The sequence below is a fragment of the Patella vulgata genome, chromosome 5, assembly GCF_932274485.2.
Source record: "Patella vulgata chromosome 5, xgPatVulg1.2, whole genome shotgun sequence".
NCBI classification, from domain to species: domain Eukaryota; kingdom Metazoa; phylum Mollusca; class Gastropoda; family Patellidae; genus Patella; species Patella vulgata.
This window is the reverse complement of record NC_065883.2, coordinates 51481216-51507483: the sequence shown is the minus strand read 5'-3', so window position 1 is coordinate 51507483 and position 26268 is coordinate 51481216. Positions and strand designations below refer to the sequence as shown.

Sequence of the window (26268 nt, the reverse complement as noted above, 5' to 3'; positions counted from 1 at the left end):
TTGTTAGGAATTACTACAGAGTAGATTTTTTTTTTAGACTCTGTATACAATCGTTAACATGTCCATAATCTTGTTGTTTATGTATGATTTACATTGTCACTTTGTAAAGTGCTCCTGAACATGTTATATGAAAGGGTGCACTATAAATATGCTGTAATAATAATAATAATAATGTTTGTCATGTTTGACGTCACTTCCCGTTTCTTCACGTGCTTGTTACACAACTCCCGTAGCAATGATCTCTGTGTTAAAATTATATTTGGGATGTATTTAACGAGCTCTATCACATATTTTATAATGACTGACACCAATATTGTCCTTTGACGGTGCACTCTGAAACCATTTGGTGTCCCTTGAACTTCAATGGTCTCTCCTCTCTAAGAATTTGTCTGGTGTCTAACCTAGAGCGCACATTCTATAAATTATGTACCCTCAAATTCACAGCCATTAATTATTCTATTGGCTAATTATGATTTAGTTAATCATGTGATTGGTCACTCATGCCAAATATGAAATGATCACGTGCTTTTAGACATAGAATCTATCCTTGAACTTAGACCCCTTTTCCTGTTATTCTTACAATATTTCCTAAACAATTTAATTTGCGTTTTAAATCAACTCATACCATAGCTAATATACTGACAATGGAGAATAATTAATCAAGGTAATACTATTATTATACATATGTGTTCTTCAGCACAAATCCCCCATCCATATTACTACATTATCCTATACACTTTATTTAGAGATTATGCTAGAAATTAATATTTTAATCTATATAAATATAATCAAAGATGTTTGTATGTTCACCTATCACGCTTCGTCGACGCGAACCACCCCAAATATATGGTATCAAATCAACCCGCATGTGAATGATTTAGGTCATGATTTATAAAGGCCAATGTTGCACAGTTTTACTTCAATTAACGGTTAACGGGAGTTAACTCTGTTTATTATGCTAATTAAATTTAATAATAGTAACGAATGATGAAATTAGCTAACATGAAAGTGTTCAAGAAAGGAAGATGGCCGGTAAGCAGATATTGTGCCCCGGGGGAAGCCGGGTATCCAGCTAGTAATCTATAAGATGACCATCAAAACTTGTTTCGAACAATGTGGTCTTTCTCCCTATAAATATACATTTGGACCCCTCCCGCAACCAACACGTCGTCTCCTCTGCAAAGCGAAGCAGTTGTCAATGGCACACCTTATACAAATCCCAAGATACTGTATGCACAGTGCTAAAAGTTAAAATTCTAATAAACTATAAGATGGTTCGTTTCGAACCATGTGGTCTTTGCCCCTAAAAATACATTGGACCCCCCCCCCCCTACCTAGCGCCCCACAGCCTCCACCCAGAGCGAAGCAGTTGTCCAAGGAATACCTTATACAAATGCTAATTTATTTCAACGTTATCAAATTACATGTTCACAATTTAAAAGTCAGTGTACCTTTAATCTTAATCAGTATGAATTATAAATTAAAACATTAAATTTATGGAGATGTTACATTATTATAGATATATTTAAAACAATTCTTTTAAACTATAACTAGTCTTGTCAGAAAATATGTTAGAAATCCTTGCATTATCAGATTCATGAACTATCTTATTGCATTCATCTAACATAGACTAGGGTGTATTACATGCTATAAAATCCACAAAATCAAGTGTACTATATTTCTCGAATCTTATGGCCTCTGAATTCTAACCACTCTTGAACAGTCATAGGTGAAGGATGTTTTTCGGAAACTTTAACAGTTATCTTTCTTGACTTTATAAGTTTTACAGTTAGGCCGAAGATTACAGCCAATAATATTACAACAGATACGGACAGAATGACAACAAGCATCAGGATTCTCGGAGACTGTAAACATTTCAGTAGATCGTGATATCTTGATGCATCGCTGGTGTTCGGTTTCTTGTCAGGAAGGTCTTGCGCTGTAAATAATTTAAAGAATATAATCTGCCATTTTCAAATAATCATATAACTAGTATTCTACAACAATGTCCCGGTTAAATGATACGTAATTAATGCGTAATTTCTAGTTCTCGGCAATAACGTTTATTTAATATAATAATTCTATATTTCGAATATAGGGAAGAATTCGAATTTGATAATGATGTATAATACCCAGCATGAACATAATATACTATGATTTGAAGCAATTTAATTAAAACTAGATGTTATTTTGTTTGTCACTCCCTTAATATCACACGACAGGTTTAAGAACCAAATGTCTGAGTAATAACTGGTTTTGATTGGTAGTGTTATCTGAAAACTAACAATCACAATCCGCACCATACTTTCGATGGCCTACACTACATTAAGATCTGACCGGTTGTAATGGAAGGCCGGGTCAGGGGTCGTATGGGCGGCTTATGGCCCTATGACGTCAGGCATTGATTAATCAATCAGCGTTGACGTTTCTAGTGGTCCCGTCTTCATTAGCCCAGTTCGGAGCAGAGCAGAACTCGCCGTAACAGACAGTTTCATTGGTTAATCCCTGACTTCAACCAGAACACCGGTAATATAACAACACTTCCAGATCCTAGTGTAGTAAAGACAAGTAAAACAAAATTTTGAACTATAAAAAACGAAACGAAATAGGACCCGTGGTTTAATCAGATTGAATCCGCACGTTACTAAACGCTATTTTAAGACATGTTTGAGATAAACATGAAGTAGAGTAAAGAGTGGGAACATTTCTAAATGGAACGAAATATTAGTACAAATTTAATTAGAGTGCATTTAAATGTAATTTGTTAATTTTGAAATGGCATTGTTATTACACTGGTCACATGTGTTATGTAAAGCAGGAGAATACAGGACAGTAACATATACATTATGTCTTAGCTTTAACTAAGAGATAATTCAAATTATCAACCCGATTAAACAATGCCAATTTTAGATTATTTTTTTTTATAAGCAATATTTTATTCAGATTTGTATCTGAATAGGGATTGGGGAACAGGCATAGCCTATATCAAACCCATCTCCCTGTCAGATATAGATACATGTATTTACATTTTAGAAATAGATAATCAATGTACACGTGCAAGTATGATTATAGTGAAAATATATTTACAATGATTGTTTCTAGCTGTCCCTGGAACCGTCTGGTGATTTCAAAAAACGAGTGGACAGTTTTAAAAATATTGAGTGAGTTTTCCACGTCGTCAATTCCGTGCAATAGAACAGTAGTGTTTCGATGAATAGTCGATAAATTATTTATTGTTTTATTTCGGGCGTCTGAATATAAGGAGCAATTCAATAAAAAATGTTCAGTGTCTTCAAATTGATGTCCACATTTACAGGATGGATTGTCAGAAATGTGACGTAAAAATTTTAGATTTTGACATGGCGGGGGCTTATCAGACATCTTGATATGCCCACTACCCGCTAAGTCACACATACTCTTAAAAATCAATTCAAAGAAAATAATTCAAAAATGTTTAATTTCTTGAGGGTTTCCAGCGAGCAAGCCCATAGAGTTCATCGAGAAATGTGTTCGGCATGGTCTAGTAAGGGGTGGGAATGTGTGATGTTCTTCTGCAGATTAACGATTGAATATACGTCAGGTACATATTTATACGTACTATGTGAGTCCAGTGGCTGTTCAGTTGGTTTATCCTTATTTTCTGATGGATTGACTACTGCCAGGGTTTGGTTTAATGTAATAACTTCTGTGGTCAGCGCATTTCTCTTTTTTCTCAATGGTCCCTCACACACTGGCTACAAAGAATATTTGGGACAAGGTACAAAAATGAATATTTCAAAACGTTTTTTATATATATTGTACTCCTGTACTATACATAAATACGTATTTAGGAATAAATATGTTTTATATATATATTTAAGCTGTGATTTCTTTAAATTAAGAATACGGCGTAGAGTCTAGTTTGAAAATTAGATCAGATTTGGATCATTCTGGGGTACATCCAGGGCCAGTAACACAATTTAAATAATATAAAAAAATTCAAATCGAAATTATATAGAATCTCTCTGTCATCCAGTGAAGCTTTTCTTCTTTTATTCAAACTAAAATGTTGACATTTTTCCGACTTTGTAAATAAAAAAGAAAATAACTCATTTTTGGAACGATATTCCTATCTGTCACAATATTGTATTTTGCAAGTGATTACCATAGCGTTAAAATGATGCATCGAGATTCCACGTTACATGACTACATTATTTACTCTGCGATAGTACGTAATTTGTTCATAAGTTTATACTTCCTTGCTAAAAAGTTTAATTTACATATCAAATGAGACATATATCTTAACCAAATTAAATATATAATCTTTACTGTTGCATTTAAAAAATCATTTCAAGAAATGACGACCAATGTAGAATTGCTGTTCTTACCTTTTGACATGTTGAATTACATATTTGTATGTTACACGAAAAGCTAACTACAGAAGAGTCGGGGAATCGAAAGGCTTTAAAGTACACGATGGCAGCAGGTGCAGACATATTGTATATAATATCACCCGATACAATACCTTTCCCAGCCTGTGTTGGACATCTGGAAATATAATGACAGCTGTCTATCTTCAAAGGCATGTAATTCTTAAAATTGTAAGTTGGCTGGTACTACAAATAGTACTTGCAATGGAATAATCATATTAAAAGTTAAGTCAACTAAACACAAAGTTCATAAAGTCTTAAGCGGGGCTACAGTCACACCAGGAAGCAAAATAAATTAGGTGAAATGGGGTACTGGCGTCCAGGTACGAATGATGCAATCGAAAAATCTCCAGTTGTTCCACGTGGACCTTGTACTATTTTCTGCAAACTGGCGCAACTAGTTTTTATTCACCTTGTGAACAATAATTCCTAGTATTGCGTGTCTAATTCTTAGACAGGTCTACAATTTTCTTGAATGACCTCGATGCAAGTTACGGTCAGATGATCATCGAGTACACACAAGACAGAAACGGCCTTTAGACCTGGGCCAGTATGTGATATCTACAGTTATCACCAGTTACTAATAGTTGTAGTAAATACTACTTCCTTATGTGTGTGAGTTAGTTATATTTGTAGTATTTGACAGTGTAGTGTTAGTTGTATTTGACAGCTACTGCCTTATCTGTTCTCATCTTTATGAGGCGACATCATTAAGAGATTAATTTTCAGTTGACATTAACTTTAATATAACCCAATCAAAATGATTCAAAGAACTACTTATACGGATGAAGCAAGTATAAGAAATCTAAACTGAAATGAAATAGATACAAATCGCGATCTTACCCATAATTGATTATATTTTCTCTAGTGGACGGGTTGGATCCCTCTACTGCGTCACAGCTTTGTACAATAAGTGCATCATATTCTGAAATCATAAGAATTTTACAGTGAAAGGTTAAAGAATATCATGTGTTCTGATGTCGTATGGGCTTTCTGTCAAATAATGCATTAATCTAAGCATTGTTTTATATATTTCTATTCAGCATGTCTATTGAATGAAACAAATATTTGAAATATATTATAAATGATAAACCTTATGGCAACTGAAAATTACATTACTTTAAAATTGTCTTTATATATGTTAATGTGGACACGAATTGAAAATAAAATGCATTTAAATAGCAGCATTTATGAAGTTGTATTTTTTGTTTATTTCGACACGATTTAAAAAAAAAAATATGTTATTAATGTTGTGAGTTGACATAACTACATGTATAGTATTTAATGACTTACTGATTTTATCTAGCAAGGAGAAATACAGTCTCATTGGTGTGCCGATTTTTAATGGTGAATTGAAAGATTTGCCCTGAGCAGTCTGTACAATGAGTTTAACTGGTTGATGATATGTTGTTACGTTATACAACCTATTGATTTCACTACTAAAATAGAAAGTAAATATTCAGATTCATTAGTTGGGCTATATGCAAGAAACAACCCTGTGACTAATTTAACAGAAGTGTTAAAATACGACAAAAATCATCTTTAAATATATGGTCATATGTTAAATATGTATCCCCTAAAAGCCAGTGCACATTAGACAGTTTTCGGTACGATGTGCAGTATTGCCACAAGCTGCCAAATCCTCGGCGGAAAATAACCTGCTACACATACCAACCTTAAACATGCATTATGCAAGAGCAAAATATGCTTATTACAAGTCTTTCTTTAGGCCTGAAATGTTATCTAAATTATCAATTAAACATTAACTAACTTATCCAGACCATAATAAACTCTCGATGTCAAGGCTAGCCTTCGATGTTGGCTGGATTAGATTCCTATATGCCGCTATTGATAATTAAATCAATAAAAGTGGATAATCGAGTGTATGCTGTTTATATTAATGATTCTTGTAATGATGACCGAGACAATGCAAAAATTTCACCCGCTTGTTTCTCGGCTCATAGTGGATCAATTTGACTGAAATTTTCAGCAAATTACCTTTACACGATCTAGTTTTTAACTATTATAGCGAGAACTGCCATCTCTTTATCTTATCTCCCATAATGTATCTTTAAGAAATGAACTAGATAAATTAAAATGCAAATTGCATAAATTTTAATTTGGCATCCACGAAGACTAAAATATACTGTTTACACGTGACTTGACTTGATTAATGGTATGTTCTCATGTTTTAATTTAACCAGGGCCCTTATTCACGAAAACTTAAACTAAGATACAATCGAAATTGGATATATGCAAATTGATTTTACTGGTCAGCCAATCGAATTGCAGTATTTCTTAAAATTTCGATTGTATCTTAGTTTAAGTTTTCGTGAATAAGGGCCCAGTATTCATATTGAAATAATAATGGAATATCTCACCGTTTCTTAACAGTAAATGTCCCAATCTCAGTGTTTGCTCTGCATGAGGCATGTGCAATGATATCTAATGACGTTTCAAATTGTTCATATATTTGAATAACGACTTCTGTGGAATATGTAACATCCATTATCTAAAATGAAACTCGGGAAATTGAAGACATGAGCACAAGTGGACTTTTTCGTTGATCGGTTGGTTGGGAGTGTTATTTTATGTACTTTTACAGTATGAGACAAAATATTCTGTAGTTAATATTTGTGATTTATTCTGACTAAATTAGACACATATTGTTCGCCACCTGTTTGAGATAAGGCGTGACAATTTTACTTTCCAGCCGCCACCTGTTTGAGATAAGGCGTGACAATTTTACTTTCCAGCATATATGTTTTCAGTTTTCTTTTCCAATATTCAGGAGGCGAAAACTTACCAGGAATACATGAAATTGCCGTTGTTATCTTAACAGTAATTTTAATCCTTTTGGTTTTCTGGAAATTAATTGATGGTGCGTAACAAAAGCAGATCTAAATATCTCGACCATTGCATGTCTCATACCAATTTAAAAGTTTTTGAATACTGTTGTGTGTCATTTTTTGAACGTACGTGTCTGATTTTGTCTGAGTTGGTCACATTGTGCACGATAAATATACGTACAGCAGCTATATATAAAACTACCATTTATAACAAAATCATTAATAATCATAGACTTACGTTTGAATTGTTCTGGGTTACTTTCATCGAGCAATCACTGGTATAGCTGAGATTAATTTCATAGATTGTTTCTCCAGAATTAGGATTAACATTAGATGTGAAAACACATGGTGGATCAGTTCTGTTTTTTCTCATATATACTAAACCCGAAAATTGACCATACGGTACGATTTTAATCGCCAATGCGTCCCCACTACATGTTACCGAACCTAAAATTTGAAAAGTGGCAATAGGAATATATTATGGTAAATTCTAATTGGTGATAATAACTCATATTTGAGATAGTTTTTTTTTTTAATTTAGATGGATTTAAACTTTGCAAAAGTGGATATATTAAAAGCATTCGATTGTCTGAATATTAAGAGAATGAAAAAGGAAGTTCTCTTGCCTCTATCATTAGCACATGTTGATCCATAGACGGTGTCAGGGCAAATACAAGTTGACGATGAGTTACAAATGCCGTTATTTTCACATGCTGGGTTACAATCGGTTGAATTTACGATGGTATCTGAAAAGGATAATTTGGCAAATCAGCTATTTTCTGAGCAATTACAATTGGATCTGCTGGCGAAATGTTTAGCATTCTTAAGGGGGTGAATGTGAATTTTCCGATTGCAATCAACTTTTAATATTACACTAAACGATAACTGTTCGCCCGATTGCAATAGTTTGTGTCGATCGTGTATAATATATTCATTATAGTACAATATAATGCTTTTGATAGAGAGGGTTTTTTCTCTTTGTTTAATATGCTGAAATATTCACCTGTTGATACTCCACAGTTGTGTCCCTGGTAGGGTACTTCACATGCACAAACTCCAGTTGCTAGGTTACAATTTCCCTCATGTAAGCACTCGTGTTCAATTTTTCGACAGTCAAAGTATAAAGAAGTAACACCTGTAAAATTGTATTACGTTTGAATTGTTGTGGGTTACTGTCATCGAGCAATCACTGGTATAGCTGAGATTAATTTCATGGATTGTTTCGCCTGAATTAGGATTAACATTAGCTGGACCTCCTGTTTTAACCTGTTTTTATTATGACAAAGGGAGAAGATGACCCACCCTCTCTTCTCACGACAGCGATTTTATAAGTGTGTTTTAAAGTGACTTTTTGATATACAAGGACTTTTTTTTATTTTTGTATTTTTACCAATTTTAAGGTGAGTTTGATATACACGGACTTTTTTATTTTGTGTTTTACCAGTTTTCAACCCATTAAGTGTACATAATTTAATTAAAGAAACCTGTCCATAATATCATATTTAATTTATTGTACTTAAATCTGTAATAAATAACAAAAACAACAAAATCGTATTAAATACAGTACGCATAAATATACGGAAGCGTATTAGGGCCACATAAATAAACACTTTTTCTTATTTTCATTAAGTTCTACTTAGGAGATATTAACACCTAATTAGTAACCATTTCAGTGCGTAGACCTGTTTTAAGAACAATTAAATTGCGATTAGTTTTCATAAATTGGCTAAACATACATTATGCAAGGCCTAAATCTGTCTATTGCAGGCCTTTCGCGTTAGGCCTGAACTGTTATATAAACTTAATTAGACATTTATTAACAAAACAAGATCATAATCAACTCTCGGTTTTAACTAGATTAAAATGGTTCGCCATTTGAAGATTTAATTTAAAAAATGGCTAAGTCTCGAATATACCAGTGCCCTGATAACCACAATGCATACATCTTGTCAAAACTACAAAAAATGATAACATGGCTAAGAATAAAGTAATTTCAATGAAATTTTCAACATTTCCATTTTACATTATCTATGTTTGAGCTATTATAGCAAAAATGTTCAGCTCTTTATATAAAAATCTTATGTAACGAATCTCTAATTACAACTGATAAGTTATAAATGTCTACCAATACTTACTTACGAACAATAGATACAGAATTTTACATTTTGCCAGGGAAATCATCTAAACAAAACAATTAAAATAAAAACATTTAAGAACATTATTGATTTACATTTCCAAACATCACAATCTTATTTTTTTTAAATGCACTCGGGTCCTTATAAATGTTGTTTTTGTATAACTAGTGCCATTATTACTCTGACAACTTATAAACATATACAATATGTTAATTCTAATATTTACATAAATTTATGAAGATCTTCATAATAAAGAACATAAAAGAAAGATAAAACAAAAAGAAACATTTATCTTTAGACGCGTTAAATGTTTTAAATACTTTTGTTGTTGATGTTTTTTCGGTAGATACTAACTGCCATGGCTGTCATAATAATATTATGTACTATAGATTAAACACTGAAAATAATAGCATGTGTTGTTAAAACTTACCTTTACGACATTCCTACGATTAGATACCCAACGTCGCCATTGAAATGTGAAACCTGTAGACGTAACTAGGTTATCTAGTGATATACTACATGTATATACAGCTACATCAGGTGATGTAAAATCTGAATTGCCGACGGCTAGGCAAATTACTTGTTCTATATTTCCTGTTAAAGTACGTTTATTTAAATATATATCTTCATCCAATTGCGAAATGTTTGATATTTTAGTACATTGGATAGATGGGGTAATTTCCCATTATTATTCTGGTGTTAATGATGTCATATTATTACATAAAGTTGACAGAATATTAAAATATTTCAAAAGGTAGATCTCCACTTTAAAAAGCGCTGCAATAAACAAGTATATTATATGTCATAAACTCTTATAGAAATGCTATTAAAGTTGATTTATGTTTCGCGCGCAAATAAAATTTAAATAAATATATAACGTGTTGATTTTAAAAGTAAATATTATGTTAAACATGTCGGGCAACGAAATACACACTTGTATATAAAGGCAGATCGGGGCGCCATTGTAAAATTTTCCAATAATTTTACGTAATACGTGAAGCTTTCAATGTTTTGCAGGGTTTTTTTTATTGAGATGTCAAAATAATGTTAACAGTTTTACGAGTACTAACGTAACAATGGTGCATTATAAATGTACCACAGTTGTTTTCTTGACATTTACTATGATATCAATTTAAAACGGTGCTAACAAGATTGGTTATATAACGTTCTAACAAAGACAGCCCATATCCATTTTTAAAAAATGTATGTATTATTGTAGCTTCTTGTGCTAATAAGATATGTAAACGAGAGGCCGACGGTTGGGCGAACAGGTGGGCGAACAGTGGGGATGTCAATACAACCGTATAAAAACAGAGCGCCCCTACTAGATAGCTTATATGCTTACAAAAATTGATAAACATATTCACATAAACGGAAATCAATCTATGTTATGTATACACGCTGAGTAAATATATACACTATGCGTCCAAATAAATAGATGTGACGTGGAAAGCATGATACCATGTAAATACTTTCAAGTTGTTTGTCAAATACAATTTGAAAAATAGGACACTTAAAAACAGTTGTTTCACTATCGTAAATAATATCTTCAGTCTGATGTTAAACTTTATTTATTATATATATTAAAGCTAATACCTACACGGATAAACATCTATGTGTTGAAGCTACGTACTATTGAAACGCCAATTACGGTTCTCTTGTACAGATAACGTCATTGCTCCTGGGAATCAGTTACGACTACTTCATCATTAGTCCAAACTCGTGCTAAGTATTCTGATGAAATTGGATTGGTTAAGTTCTTTTACGATTTCTTTTCAAATGGGAATCCAAAACCTTGCATTTGACTCTTCAAATTGTTCGTGATTCTCGCTGCAATCGGACCCCGGGACATTCTAGTTGTCCGTTCGGTTTCCACATCCACAGCTAACCCTTTCAATTGAAATGATTTGAAATTATTGGATTCACAAACCGAGTTAGGCTGTGGAATACATGGAGTGGGGAGGGGGGGGGTATAGACACTTTCTCATGCCAACCCGATTTGACATTCATTGTATCTTTACTCTTCCCAAACAGAATCATTTGATGTAAACGTCTCAACTAATAATTAGTTTATTCCATTTCAGTCTTACGTGAACCCAATCTATCAAATGTAACAATACAACGAATCCATCTAATTCAAACACAAACTGTGCCCATGAGTTTAGATTTATTAAAATTTATACAAATATAAAAACAACCCAAATACAAATATACACCTCCCTCCCCCCCAAACAGTCAAGAGTGATCAATGTGTGATCATTAAATTGTTTAACAATCAATCACAGTGTTCTTGTTGAACCTCTAATATTCATTTTTTGTTTTACTAACAAGATTTGCTAACAAGTTATTACCGAAAATATAGGATAGGCAACTAAATTTCAAAAATATAGGCTAATAATTGCAGCCTAAAGGGCTATCAAGATTTCTTAACAGACCCCGTCATTTCAATGAGAAAGAAAACCTTATAAACATATATGGATTATTATAACCTCTTTTGTTGTAACAAGAAATGTGAACAGAAGATCAGCTGACAAAAGGGCGGACAAAAAGACTGGGGTGACGGCAATATATCAACGGCTGGAAAATTATATTCGTTCGATTATCTATGAATATAAAATTTTGGGAGGTGGGTACCGTCTCGTTCAAAACGATTGCTAGAAATGTCCTGGAGAAATTATTTTCAAAACTTCAAAATAGAAAGTAGCACCCATTTCATAATGTCGGAAGACTAGTTAGTCGATTGTTGTTGAGCAAGGTTTTATTAAGATCATAACATAATTGCATACTTTTTTAAACACTAGTTCCATTAGTTACACTTACATAACACATTTTGAATATAAAGAATATAATTAGGTACTTCACATCAACAATTATTTACTTTTCTTACATTACATACTATAAGAATTAATAGCTATTAGAACTTCTAATACATGGATATAGTCTGCATAAAGTACAAGAGTAAATTGTAGAATAGTAAGCCTACATTGATGTTGTTGGGAGTATCGCTGGGTTTTTTTTGTTGTTTTTTTTTTTTGGGGGGGGGGGGGTATCAGATGATAATGGGCAGGACAATAATTGATTGTAATATTTAGGTAATGAGCTGGCCGTTCTGACTGTACTTGCTTAAAAATCGTCAATGAAAAATGAATAAAATACAAAATTTCAGTAAATTACTTTATTCTAAGCGACGTTAAAAATTTTACAGTGAAGTTTTGACAAGAAATAGCCTAAATTGACTCGACTGTCAAATACCATTGTCTCCGTAATTGTCTCGATTTTCAGTCCTTAGGTCGACAGTCTCCGTGAGTGGTTTCCATATTTTTCGTTTACCGAAGATATGGTCTAGAGTGTGGGCTTACCGTGTGAATAAAAGTCTAAATTTAAATAACATTTGAAGTCAGAAAAATGACCTGTTTGAAAGCTCACTTAAATAAAATGGGGCAAGGAAAACCGTTACAAGCTAATATAGATACTTTAAAACTTTTCTTTGATTAACTGGAAGTCAGTCTAACTCTAAATCAATGAGGACCACAGTCATGTTATCTGTTTGTTTTGTTCTTGCTATAATTCTTGCCGATTTATTCATAATCATGCAGGGAGTTGGTAGATGAATGAATTAATTACATTAATCCAGGAATTACATTATTGCATTAATACAGGCCAAACGTTTTCTAATGGAAATTAACCGAAAGGCAAGTTTAGTTAAGAATGTTTTCCTTTTAGTTCACGATCGAATACTACGTCGTAAATCGGTTCGCCAATAAATAAATAGAGTCTGTTATTAATCGATCATGTTGAGTTTCGGACACAGTCGGAAGTACTAGAGTCCTGTCACCTAGTTGCCAATATCCATTTCCTACTGCTGATTATATCCACCATGTCAGATAGTTGTATCATTTGGTCTATAAAAGTAGTTTATCTCATTCAAATGGACAATAAACATTCCGTAAGTTGCAACTTGGCACAACTATGGTATTAATTTTAACATGAACTTTGTCTTCTTATCTCGTTTAATGCAGTAGGGGGTGAGGATAAAGCTGTGAACTGTGACCGATATTTAGATTTAATGAAGCTTAAAGAGAAACACAGGGTAACTATCAACAAAAATACCACGGTTATAGCAAGCATGATCACAACAACAATAATCTCCTGCTGTTGAAGACAGTTCTCTTTGTCTAGTTCCAGTTCCTGCTGATCGGTAGGATGCTCGCTGCCTGAAACATATTGAAATCCCTGTAAGATTATTTAGACTACAAACATGGATTGTGAGGCCCTATGCAGGGAAAACATACATCCTAGGACTAATTGTCATTTAATCCTTTTCGTTACAAGTTTCGTTTAGCATGGGAGGTTCGTTAGTCCTTAAAGTGTACGTAGTTTGTAGTGATTGGTCTAGGGCTTCGCGATGCCGTAGACCTACCCTGCTTCATAGATAAGCATTGTTATATCTTGGTTTTGTTTAGGGATCTCGTCTCTTATAAACTGAAGAAATCGATAACAATATCAAAAATTATTTGTGCGGTCTTCGCGCCATCTGATTTCAAAAGTTGGGTAAATAAAGAATCTAAAGGGGAAATCAAAGCATGACTGATGGTGGAATTTATTAACGAAAGAATCGAGGCACGAAAAATTTGAGAATTTCCACTAACGAAACCCTAGAGCAGTCAAATTTCCATTGGGGCACCAGATCTTGATCTTTACCGTCTATAGGAATGGTTACTATGAAGAAAATACCCTGTATTCTAAAAGCAGCCCAAAAAGCCATTTAACGTAAAGTTGATTAACTAGCTGCACATTTCTGTCCAGAAACACAATTAGTGTTACTTGGTTGGTGATTCTTGTATCTTTATATTCAATTATGTATTCACGATAATTCAACTGATCAATGTGCAAATTTTGAACAAGGTATTCTGATAACCGGTTCAGAATTGCATACATTCTTTGAATCTGTTAAAAGGCTTTGTGTCGACGTAGAATTTATTGTTTTCTACAGTACCTGTGTCTGTTTCTTTTGGGGTTAATACGGTTACTGATCCTGTGACTGCAAAATGCTTTCCAGTTGTATTGGAAACCGCACTTCGTCGTGTTCTGGCCTGCACAGAGCAATCAGACTGAGAAATATAACAAGGATTGCGTGTTAACAATATAGTTATTCCTTGGACATTTGACCTCCTATCAAGATAACTATGACATTATTTAGAAACTATATACAAACTAAAGAGAAACTATATTTGATTATCAAAATAGAATATCCTCCGCTGTAACATCGGATTCCATTACAATTCTAAAAATGACCGCCATATGGCGCGACTATATCGCTAACTCGGGGGCAGGTACGTGAGTTTGGAAAACCGGGAAGAGTTTGTCGAAAAGAGAGAGATAGAAATGGGGTTTAACGTCCACTCGACACAACCTAGGTCATTTCGGGACTAACATATGTCTTTTTTAATTTTATTTCAATAATCCGCTTGCGCGTAGGGGTCTTTAGCTGTGGGGGGAAACCGGAGGACCCGGAGAAACCCCACGAGGTTGGACAGGCGACCCTACTCCTTGTCACGTACAACCGGGATCGAAACCAAGCCAGTTGACTCAATAACAGGCCTTATAACAGCGCGCACGTGCTAACCATTCGGCCATCCCCCCCACCCCTAGTTTGTCGAAAAAGGTTTTGCCAAGCGTAGCGATTCCACCCTTTTCTACTTTTTTAGTGATTTATCTAAGATAAAAATAACACAATGAAATCGACTGCAGAGTACCTTTTTTTTTATTTTCATATCTCCACAATTATTATCGGGTTCAACCGTTTGCTTTCCTATAGCGTCCTTTTATTTATTATATATATATATATATATATATATAACAAAATACTAATATTTTGATGAAATAATCTATATTTAAATAACTTTAAATCAGTGCCAAGATCTTTCGGCCTTACGGCGTATTCGGGGCTAATACAAAAGACAATGGCGTCGCTTAATTTTACCTCGCTTACTTACACAATAGCGCGACGTCAAAACTGGGACATAACTCCAGCATGTCAAAGGGGAATTAATTATTTATAAAATTAATGTTCATCTTCGTCCAATAAGTTTCGGAGAGAATAATTCTATAAGTCTGTTCCTGTAGCTTCCCGCAACTGTTCATTGATGAAATTCAATTTATATATTGGCTCTACTTTGAATTTGCCCTTGCCATAGGTTTCTAGATGGCTACTAAGCGGAATTGTTCTATTTTCCGAATGTAGTATTTGGGACCCGTGCAAGTTGATCCTTAGATTCAGGTGTTTGTCGCTTTTGCAAGCTAACAAATAACCCACATATTTAATTCTACAGTTCATGTTTTGTTTGACATCGAATACTCTGTTATTTGACATAGTCCACGCCGCTTATCGCCGCATTTTGAAACGTATGGTCTTTCCGTATTTTTATCCATATCAAAACGGGACGATGTCAACAGTTTCCTTAGATTTACTGACTGTGTAAATCTGCTTATGAAGTTGGTGTTAGAAACGATCTTCTTCATTTTTGACCATTTATCCAGCATCTGTTTATTCATGTCGATCAGGTTCATTGGTCTATTGTAGTGTGGATTAAATGTTGTGACTAATGTGATGATGTTATTATTTTCTTTCTTCTGTTTTGGGAATCGTTGAGTATCTTGGTCTAGTGTTAAAATGAAACTTAGAAGAATCAAAGACTTGGTGAGCTAAACAATTTCTTATAAAAACAGTATGTCCAGTAAAGCTGATCAACAATATCATAAAGACAGCTTTAACACTAGACCAAGATACTCAACGATTCCCAAAACATCGTCCCGTTTTGATATGGATAAAAATACTGAAAGACCATGCGTTTCAAAATGCGACGATTATGATCGGCCCATGTCCCTACCCTTTAATGGGTCTAGTTAAAAATTAGTTGGGGTAGGGTGCTGCTACACCCCTTTGCTAGAATGGACATTTGGACATATATCTTTCAACTTGGCAGACTGTTTTCTGTTTTGTAGTTAATGAACATATATTTACTTACTGGTGCACAATCATCTTCAGGTTTACAGACATTTACATCACATGCAAAAGATACAATCGGTGAATTTGGAAAACGGAAGGCATCGAAGTATACACAGACAGATGGAATATCATCATATATAATATAACTTGTAAATATGCCTTTACCCTCAGTTGTTGGACACCTATAACAAGATAATTATTGTAGGTTTACTTACTCATAATATTTGTTTTTGGTCCAAAAGAAAATTGTCAAAACTCATTGGATAGTATATAAAAATAAGCCTGCAGATAAAGCCGATATAAGCGACTCCGTGTTCTGATGTTAACACAATAAGCAAAGCCATACTATAAATGCCCATATTTATAGAAGTATCTATTTACCCATTTTCGATAATATTTGTTTTTGGTCCAAAATCGAACTCAATGGGTATTATTTAAAAGTATACCTGCAGATAAAGCCGATATAAGCGAGCCTGTGTTCTGCTGTTGACACAATAAGCCAAGCCAGACTAGAGGATGCCAATATTTATAGAAGAATCTATTTACCCATTTTCGATAATTCTTACACGCTTTTCATCGTTGTTTTCTAATCCGTTCGTTGCATCACAATTGACAACTTGAAACTTAGTGTATTCTGGAAATATACTTATTAAAATTACTTTTTCAAAGCATCAATTTCACTACAGTTTATAATATATTGGTTCCAACAGATACCATGATTTAATGTCATTTGTAACATCTATAATGACTCAATCATCATTTTTGTCAGTTTCGTCATTGAATATTACACCCAAAACAAATTAAACAGTCCCATTTAATTTCTTGTAAAAAAAAAGTTATTATAAAGTAATTTGAAAGTCGCTTTCTTCCGTCTCAAGTGCGCAAATCCTTTGTGCAATGGATATCTATAGATTCACATAAGATTTAACATTTTAAAACTTAATATTAGTTATTTCGAATTATAAATATCAGCCATGATCAATCGTTTTCGGTGTGCATTTCGGCCTAAACTTCAGAATAATTTTACTTCTGTGAGAAACTTTCTGTGTATTTTTAAATTTTACTTCTGTGAGAAACTTTCTGTGTATTTTTAAATTACTTTACTTACTTCGCAAATCTAAGAGTGTGAAGTACAGTTTGAGCGGTGATCCTATATACAGTGGCGGTGTTATTGCCATACCGTTCGCTCTTTGGGTAGTAAACTTGACTGGCTCATATACTGTTGATGTTTGGTCTATGGGAAAATTAGTTCTGCAAAAATACAAAAGGAGACGAAAATAAAACTGAACGTTTTACACAAAATTAAAATGGTCTGTTTTGAAACATTAAAAACTATCTGAAGCACTGTGATACATTACATTTTCAAAGAAATAGAAACTTTCAGTTGCCACATGGGAGTTTGATGCACCTGGATAATTATATACTAATACATGCGCGATTAGCAAGTCACTCATACAATTGACAATGGGACGGTCCATTTAAATACAACCAAAGAATACGAAGACGGGATACAATGAATGCCTCGAATTGAAGTAAGGTTTTTCTAGTAAAGTAATGAGACGTATATTCTAACCTTTCATCCACCGGTACCGCCCCAGCACTGACATTCTGATTGTCTGCGTCAGAAAATATACAAGCTGCCTTTACCGCAAAATCATACCCTGTTTCGAAAACTGGAGAATTACCAATCGTAACCTCTGTTGAATAAGTCGTTTGTTCTGGCTACAATTATGATTGGAATAAGATTGTATTAATAAATATCAAGAATCCTTTATTATAACATATTTGTCTTTTCAATTTGATTTCTTACTTACTCCTATCTCTATTTCAAAGGTGTTTTTAAAGGTCTGGTTAATGGTATACACTAGACTATACGAACTACTAGATGCTAATGCTTGGCAGTCCCCTACCCCCTTTCTTGTACCACTGATAAGGGAAAATCGGATGGGGAAATTTAGAGGGATTCCTCGTCCAACACCGGGATCAAACACAGAACTTTGCCTTTTAACAAATAGTACTACATTCGTAAGCGATTGGTAGTCTGGATCTGTTTCAGATTCGGGAAGTGGTCTAACAAACCTTTTGGGTTTTTTTCAATTTTGTATGAAGTCCGCTGTCAATATTTCATTTGACATAACTCGACAAGAGGGTGTGAAATTCTGCGTAGAACACATTGTTCTTACATTAGGTGCGTTATTCGCTTCCATAATTGAACAACCACTGTTAAAATCTAGACTGGCTTTGTAACTCTGCAGATTTGTATCTGGATCTGTTACTTGGGTGAACATACATGCATCGTCCGTTCTGTTATCTTTAATGTACACCGTACCAAAGAATTGTGGGAAAGGAACAATGGTGATATTAAACCTGTCTCCAAAACATGCTACTTGAGCTATAATAGAAAAAGAAACCATTTTTATTTTTCATATTACCGGTAAATGGGCTTAATACAATGATTCAGCCTGTTTAGGATACATGTACAACAAAAGAAAGACAAAACAAAAATGGGATTAGAACACGCAGTCAGAGTATGTTCCAATAAACTGCGAATGGTCACTGAACAAAAGTTCTTCAACCACAACACACACACAGAGTATGTCCCAACAAAACATAGGAATAGTGCAAGAATGTGCAAGAAGTTCAACAAGATGTGAATGGTGTCTGAACTAGGGCTCTTATAACAGAAGAAATAAAATGTGGATTCTCTACATGGCATAATATACTCTTCAAAAAAAGTAGGGGATATTGAAATGTAAATACCTATGCAGGTTCTAATATGATAAATAGTCATGGACACTTGACATGCTTTGAGAGTATGTTCACAGATGAAGAAATTATCGCCCCAACAGAACCACTGAGCTGCATGTGCGACACGCAATAGCGCCATACACGTGGGAGAGGTTCATTGTCAAATTTGACACTTCAAGGAAGGGTTGATGAAAACTGCCGCTTGCTGGTTTATCCTATCCATGTTTGCTGTCTTATCGGTTCTTGCATAAGATTTACTGTTTATCGTATCTTTGCTTTAGTGTGTTACGTTTAATTTGATCGGGAGACGTGATCGTCGACGTCAACGTCAATCGACAACACTGCAATAATTGGCCGTGGCACTGCAAGAGGAGTGGGTCAGATTGCCCCAAATCGTAATTGGGCGGTTGATTAGGAGCATGCCACGACGAATTACTGAATGTCTGAGGATTGGTGGAGCAATTACTCATTATTAAGACAAAAATCAAAAACGTCCATTTTCACTTTTGACAGTGTATCTCTTTGCGAATTAAATGGGGCCGTCAGATAAGCCGCCCATGTGAACTGTTTATGTTCATGTGTAGGCAATTGGCCTGTTATTAACATACACTGGTTTTGTATTGTTTCTGAATATCCCCTACTTTTTTTGAAGAGTATATAATAAAAGGGATCAAAATGAAAGTAAAGTTTGTTGCCCCATCTATTTTGTTGTAAAAATGAAAACAAGGCAGTTAATGTTGTAGACGTTGAATTTATTGGCCAGACTCTATTATTGTGTGTGTCTTAAGTCTATTCCGATGAATATATCCCACGATTCTATTCTGAGGCTGCAACTCTAGTCGCCTATCTGAACTGTCCGCCCTGTTTACCTGTACGCGTCTGTGCCGATAACATCCACATATCAGTGTTTTAATCGTGTAAATCACTATCTATATAACTCAAATTATCCTTTTCTATTTAATATTTTATGAATACAATTATTTGTTGGCAATATGTCAAAATCAGACTGATTTGAAATCGAAATATAAGAAAAATAATGGTATGAACCTACCTCTTCTTTGTTCACATGCCTCTCCAAAATATGAATCAGAAGAACAGTAGCATTTATTTTGTGGCTCTGCGGCATAGCATACTCCATTTTGACACGGTGGATCACACCGTGTACTTACAATGGAATCTGAAATAAAATCAAATAAGGATTATTATTCTCGAAAACATTCCAACGTAAATAAAATATATTCCCTCAAAATCTGTTCAGGTGTGACATTGTTATATCTTCACCAAACATTGATTTGCGAAATATCATTTGTTATCTCTTATTGAAGGATTAATCCAGACATTCAAGACAGTAACTATATATACATATTTAAGAGAAAAGCTATAGTGCTTAGTTGATCATTGTTGCATCCGACTACCGCTGGACAGAAGCACAAATTGGAGATAAAACGGTTACAAAAAATGTAACGGTTGATACTTTTGTTTTGAAATCAACAGTTTGGAAAAAGATGACAACGGTGTGATTTAATTTAACGGAATTACACTGAAAGTGGTGATTATTCTAATTCTAAAATGTATACATAATATTATATCAGAGTTTAATATCATCTGGTATCGTATTGTTAGCCAGCAATGGTCACATTCAGTCATTACTATAAATAAAAAATCCTTACCTTTAGCTAGCCCACAATCATAACCTTGGTGACTTGGTGTGCAACTACACATTCCTGTATTTCCATTACAAGTTCCTCCATTTAAACATGTATGACCCTGTAGCCTACAGTTAAAATATATATTCTGGGCAGATATACCTACAAAATATTAGGTATATCATTAGAACATTAGAATTTCTTCTCGTTTTTTTATAGTTTAAATTCAAATTTATTTTAGTCTTCACGACACAGGTGACAGGGGAGTTTTCAAATAAATCGGTCAGTTTCTGTTTAATGTAGGGAACAAGGCAATAAAAGGCCATATCACCTACTCGGCTAGATCTGTTTCTTAAGGCCAACTCAAGATTTCGTCATGGTCGCAAAGATATAAATAAAATTAGGGCACGTGATTGTTGGCGGGGTTGTAGCTTAGGGCCAGGGCAAGCGTTAGGGCTAGGTCCGGGGTTAGGGTTAGAGTTGGAATTAGTGCTAGCCCTGTTTACATCTCGTGACCTTTGACCAAACTTAAAGTTGGCCTTATGAAATAGTTCTAACCTGTTGAGTGCACTGAATTATAGGAGACTATTCTAGAGCAGTAGAGAACAACAAAAAAGACAAGTTTTAGCGGGTCTACGTCATTCAGGGCTAGATCAATTTCTTAAGGCCAATTCAAGATTTCGTCAAGGTCGCTGGGATGTGAATAAGGTTAGGACACGTGATTGTTGGCGAAAATGTAGGTTAGGGCTAGGACTAGAGTTAGGTTTAAGAATCTCAAAAAATAAAACTGAAAGAAAACACTGAATCCGGGAAGAAAATCTGATATGGACCCGCTGTGACAGGGGCCCCGAATCGGAGAAAACGGTCCCATTGACACGGGTCCTAGAATAGAAGTCAATGATCTCTTTGACTTCAGCGCAAGGGACCCGCGTCCAAGAAAAGGGCCCCTGAATTTCTGGGATGATAAAAGATGCAATTTCGTTAATTTTAAAACAAAACATCGTCCATTAAGTAAATATGCAATAACGTAATAGTTGACGTGGAAAACTAAATAAAAAATGTATGCAATTTGTTTTGTTACAGCACATATGCGATTTGGTGTATTAAAGTACATTCGTTAATTTTGAGATTTTAACGTGTAATATTTTTCCATTCTTATGTAAATGTATTGATAAAATTATGCTTTTCAAGTGTACTATTGTATATGGCCTCATGTTAATTCAATGAAAACAATAACTATATCAAAGACATCTGATCTGTAATAACTTTATGTTATAGCCACCGCTTGACGATATCCATATAAGGATTGAAAAAATTATTTATAGACTGATGGTCATCTTATAATAATACGGTTTGGTCGCGATTTTTGATTTAATGATATATAATTATTAAAATATACACAAAATACTTTAAAGTTTGTCGTCTTGGAAACCATCTGCAAAGCCAAAGTAGATGATTAATCAAAGTAGCAATCTAAATTCTATTTATCGGTTGAAGCTGGTTTTCACTCAAGTTTGTCCGGTTTTGTTTAAACAAAGACAACATTGCAATGACGCAATTTTGAGAACTTGTTTCTAAAAGCGGAAAGTTTTCCTAATAGCCGCATCGCAATTGTATAGGTGTAGATACATATCATTTACCGCCCTACAGCCAAGGCAAGATGCAGAGTACCGGAATCCACCGAGGTTTGCCGAGTGGTGTGGTGCTACCCTCATGTACTTAGTATTAGCTATCGAGATGACTAAACTGTAGCGGAGGGCGTTCTTCTTCCGCTCTACAGTTGGAGTAGAGTAGTAGGGCGTTAAACCCGATTTCATTTAATTTCCCCCTTTCTAGTGTGAATCGTGAATCACCTGCGTTCCACTAATAGTCCTATTAATTGTCTGTACCCAGCTGGAGTACAGGCTCACCAGTAAATGTTACTTTTTTTACAAGACTAAGAACAATTGAAATTCATTTGCTTTATTTCTTTCAAACAGATTGACTTAGATCTTACTCAGCATAAAAAGAGAGATAATAGCTCGACGGTGTTCCAGTCGCTCTAAAGAGAGCTAAGGTCTAAGAAAAGTGATTATGCTCCTATTTTTACGGATGGTTCGAAGGATGGTGATCGGGTAGCTTCGGTTACCGTGACGCCATCTGAGATCATATCAGTCCGTCTCCTACTGTCTGCTTCTAGGCTGCATTCTTCAGGCCTTGGAGTTCATTTAAACTTCAAATACACTACAGCATGTCATCTAGACTGATTTCCTGTCCTTGCTTCAAGCAATTAACAATAAACATCTTGAACACCCATTAGTACTATCTTACGAGATTAACAGCAAAGACAACCCAGTCACGTTGATAAGGAGGAATGATCAAGCAGATTTAGCTGCCAAAACCGATTTAGATCTCCCCCTATCCCCGTTTTTATTACCCTTTAAAGATTTTAAATTATCAATAAATCATTTTATTTATGGCCGCTTGCCACGGTCTTGGGATCTTGCAGGCACATATAAACTTCATCACACTAAGCCACTCCTCTGGAATTGGCCCAACTCCTATAGAACCAACAGGAGGGATGAAGTTGTTTTGTGTCGCTCTTTTTAAACACATATTGTCATCTTAAAGCGAGAGCCTCAACCGGAATGTAAACAATGTCAAGTACCTTTGACGGTTAAGCACATTTTGATTGAGTGCAAGCATCTCAGGAATATTAGATCAAAATATTACCGTTGTCAGACATTACACCATTTATTTGCTCAAGCGGAGCTATATTGTAAGACGGAATGTATCTTTAATCCGCCCCTGAGGTTTTATAAGAATTTAAAAACAATTATGGTGTAACTGACAATTGTCGAGCCGTACAGTTATTATTTAAATTTATTACGTTTATTTTCTTTGGCGAGTTACACGGCCTTTTTAATGTGATGTTCATTATATATTAAACACTTACCCATACAAACGACCAGAAACACCGATACTACTTTTATTGACGACATCTATAAAATAAAACAAATCATTTTATTTATAAATTTTCTTTTTAACTTAAATTAAACTGACAAGACAACTTAGATTGAAATCCAAAATAAATTGTCAGTTTTATTGCCATAAAATGTAACATTTATGCTCCAACAATACATAAACATACATCCCTTATAGAATTTTCAGAATTTGGACATGTAAATTAATGATGGGTTGTCAACCAGGTAACATAGACTTTAAAACTACCATGAATAGTTTTCCCTCCCCATTATCTTCAGTTTAAGAGTTTCATTAGCATATATTTTGATTACATAGATTAAAATACTAAATGTCATCATTAAATTGTTTGTAGTCATATTTTTACTATCATGACATTGTGTAAAAACATTCGTATTATAATGGAGGCGACCAGTGCTGAATATTAAGGGTACGAAGATTGGAAGAACACAAGAAATCATAACGTAGTCCTGCACATTGAACAGAAAATAATAGGAATAAAGAATCTGTTGATCATTTTTAATTAAATAAATATAATTTTCGAAGACCAAAGGAGAAGAACATTTAACTTTACACTCACCGTCCACTCTTTGTAGCTTGGATAATGTTATAACTAGCTGCGCATAACACCAATGACATTGACAGCAAAAATAAAATATGAAATAAAAAAAAATGCTTAAGTCTTAAACGCCGAAAGCAAAATTTAAAAACAGTATTTATACACGGCAACTGACACTTTTAAGAAGATCCTTTATAGCTGTCTCTGTTTATTATAAATTATTCTGCGTGAAATGGAAATTACGTATGTAAGAAGAGGCGTTGTTTGTTTTTAATATGCATTTTATGAATTGGTGTTAGGTACCAGACACATTTAAGGAATGGTTCCACCCACTGCCTTAAGGAGATGGGGTTAGTGCCCGTATTTTATAATCTACATGTAAATACATTTTGTATCTAATAGCTGATAAACAGATTTAAAGATACATCATCACTGCCTTACAATTATTGTTATACTAGTTTTAAGTCATGTTGAGATCAATCCTAGACTCGTAAATCTACTTAGGTTACAAATCTGAATGAATCTTTAATTCAACATCATGGCTTTTTAAATGAGCATGGAGATATCAATAAGAGGACACAGTGCCATCATTATTCTCATTCATATTTTGAAGATAAATGTATGATTTGGTGATTCAGTATAAAAGACATGAATAGATTATAATATACATTCACAAAAAAATGAAAGTTACACCCTGCACCTAACATTGTAAAAGTGCATGATAAATAGGCATGTCGACGCCTTTTGACTGCGTCAAAATAATGACGTATTGTTTATAGCAAGCATATCCAATTATTTAAATATTTAACGTCGATTTGTGACGTTAAAACTATGATAATATTAGATTTATATGATACGAGGTAGGGCATGACGTTTTACAACATTCAATAACAAGTGTTTTGAAAGGTGTATTAACTTTGATGGTGTGCCGTCTGCTCGCCGTATCGTATATATTATTGATATTAAAATCGATTCTCAAAGTTTCGTTTAATAATATTACTATTACACTAATTTCTCTCAGACAGGAGGACGCTTATATCTGAATGATTAACAATAATAATACAGGGAGAATATTGAAAACTCTAAAATATCCTTTAAAATTTAAGCAAATTATTTCATTGGAAAACGCCGGTCCCGTATAATGTCCGCCTGATGACAAATATATATATATGTAATTGGCCGTCTTTATTATCCCGATTGATGTGGAAAAGTAGGATGTTAAACCCCATTTCATTTATTCACTGTGTAATCGGGTGTATGAGGTGGCTGTCTGAAAAGTGCTGTCAGTAATACAAGGGGAGTAACTCCAATTAAACTAAATGGAGGCAGACCACCATTAATTTCCCCATTGACTTCAATGTTAATTCTGGCCTCTTTGCCCACCTCCAACTTTTCCCCAAATTTTCGTTGGGCTGAATACTTTTCACTACTGACAGAGGAACAAATGGTCATGTCTTTGCACTAAAATTTGTATGAGGTTGACCACCAAAATTTTGAGATACACAAACTTGAAGAAGCATACTAAAAACATGTAACTAGTTGCCGTACATATCGCCGTAGCTAACCTGATAACCCTCTTATCCTTCCGCCTCAAAATCATGAATATTTACCAAAACCTGGCAGAAAATGTTAATTCAAACCCTCTTCGTCCATTCTAGATCAAAAAGTCAACAAAAATGGGCATGCAAAAGGGGAGAAAAGAGAGAGAGAGAGAGAGAGAGAGAGAGAATTGCTATAAATAGACGAACTACAATATGATGAAATTTAATGGTGGTCTGCCTCCAACTCGTTTCAATAACAACATAACGCATCTTTCCATAACTTTCATTTGGAGGAGATTGGATGTTAAATCGATGTATATGTGAAATGAAATGGGGTTTAACGTCTCTTATATCGAAATCCAACTGTCAAGGGTTTTTTACGTGCACGCCAATGTGTACACGGGACCTCGG

The 26268-nt window shown here is 34.3% G+C and overlaps 2 protein-coding genes across 2 annotated transcripts; both read right to left on the bottom strand.

Moving 5' to 3' along the window:
• Positions 1–1413: 1413 nt before the first annotated feature.
• Positions 1414–9964, bottom strand: LOC126821168 (EGF-like domain-containing protein 2). Its single transcript, XM_050549553.2, has 11 exons — positions 9824–9964; positions 9394–9439; positions 8262–8393; positions 7885–8004; positions 7497–7705; positions 6791–6921; positions 5703–5848; positions 5253–5334; positions 4368–4527; positions 3599–3734; positions 1414–1939 (listed from the first exon to the last, which is right to left on the bottom strand). The coding sequence occupies exons 2-11, from the start codon at positions 9437–9439 to the stop codon at positions 1674–1676; spliced, it is 1428 nt and encodes a 475-aa protein (XP_050405510.2). The 5' UTR covers positions 9824–9964; the 3' UTR covers positions 1414–1673.
• Positions 9965–12553: 2589 nt separating this feature from the next.
• On the bottom strand, positions 12554–24429 carry LOC126821171 (EGF-like domain-containing protein 2). Its single transcript, XM_050549558.2, has 11 exons — positions 24338–24429; positions 23732–23777; positions 20821–20958; positions 20202–20327; positions 18586–18794; positions 17976–18124; positions 17511–17653; positions 16949–17036; positions 16422–16584; positions 14390–14504; positions 12554–13607 (listed from the first exon to the last, which is right to left on the bottom strand). The coding sequence occupies exons 2-11, from the start codon at positions 23775–23777 to the stop codon at positions 13375–13377; spliced, it is 1410 nt and encodes a 469-aa protein (XP_050405515.1). The 5' UTR covers positions 24338–24429; the 3' UTR covers positions 12554–13374.
• Positions 24430–26268: the final 1839 nt, after the last annotated feature.

What these genes read in the sequence shown, in the direction of transcription:
- LOC126821171 (XM_050549558.2), bottom strand. Translation starts at nt 23,777, where the DNA reads ATGTCGTCAATAAAAGTAGTATCGGTGTTTCTGGTCGTTTGTATGG. An exon ending in GGCATGTGAACAAAGAAGAG is followed by an intron (nt 18,795 to 20,201) that starts GTAGGTTCATAC and finishes TTTCTATTATAG; the next exon opens with CTCAAGTAGCATGTTTTGGA. An exon ending in AAGCGAATAACGCACCTAAT is followed by an intron (nt 18,125 to 18,585) that starts GTAAGAACAATG and finishes TCATAATTGTAG; the next exon opens with CCAGAACAAACGACTTATTC.
- LOC126821168 (XM_050549553.2), bottom strand. Translation starts at nt 9,439, where the DNA reads ATGATTTCCCTGGCAAAATGTAAAATTCTGTATCTATTGTTCGTAA. An exon ending in CAACTGTGGAGTATCAACAG is followed by an intron (nt 8,005 to 8,261) that starts GTGAATATTTCA and finishes TATCCTTTTCAG; the next exon opens with ATACCATCGTAAATTCAACC. An exon ending in GAAAATATAATCAATTATGG is followed by an intron (nt 4,528 to 5,252) that starts GTAAGATCGCGA and finishes TTATATTTCCAG; the next exon opens with ATGTCCAACACAGGCTGGGA.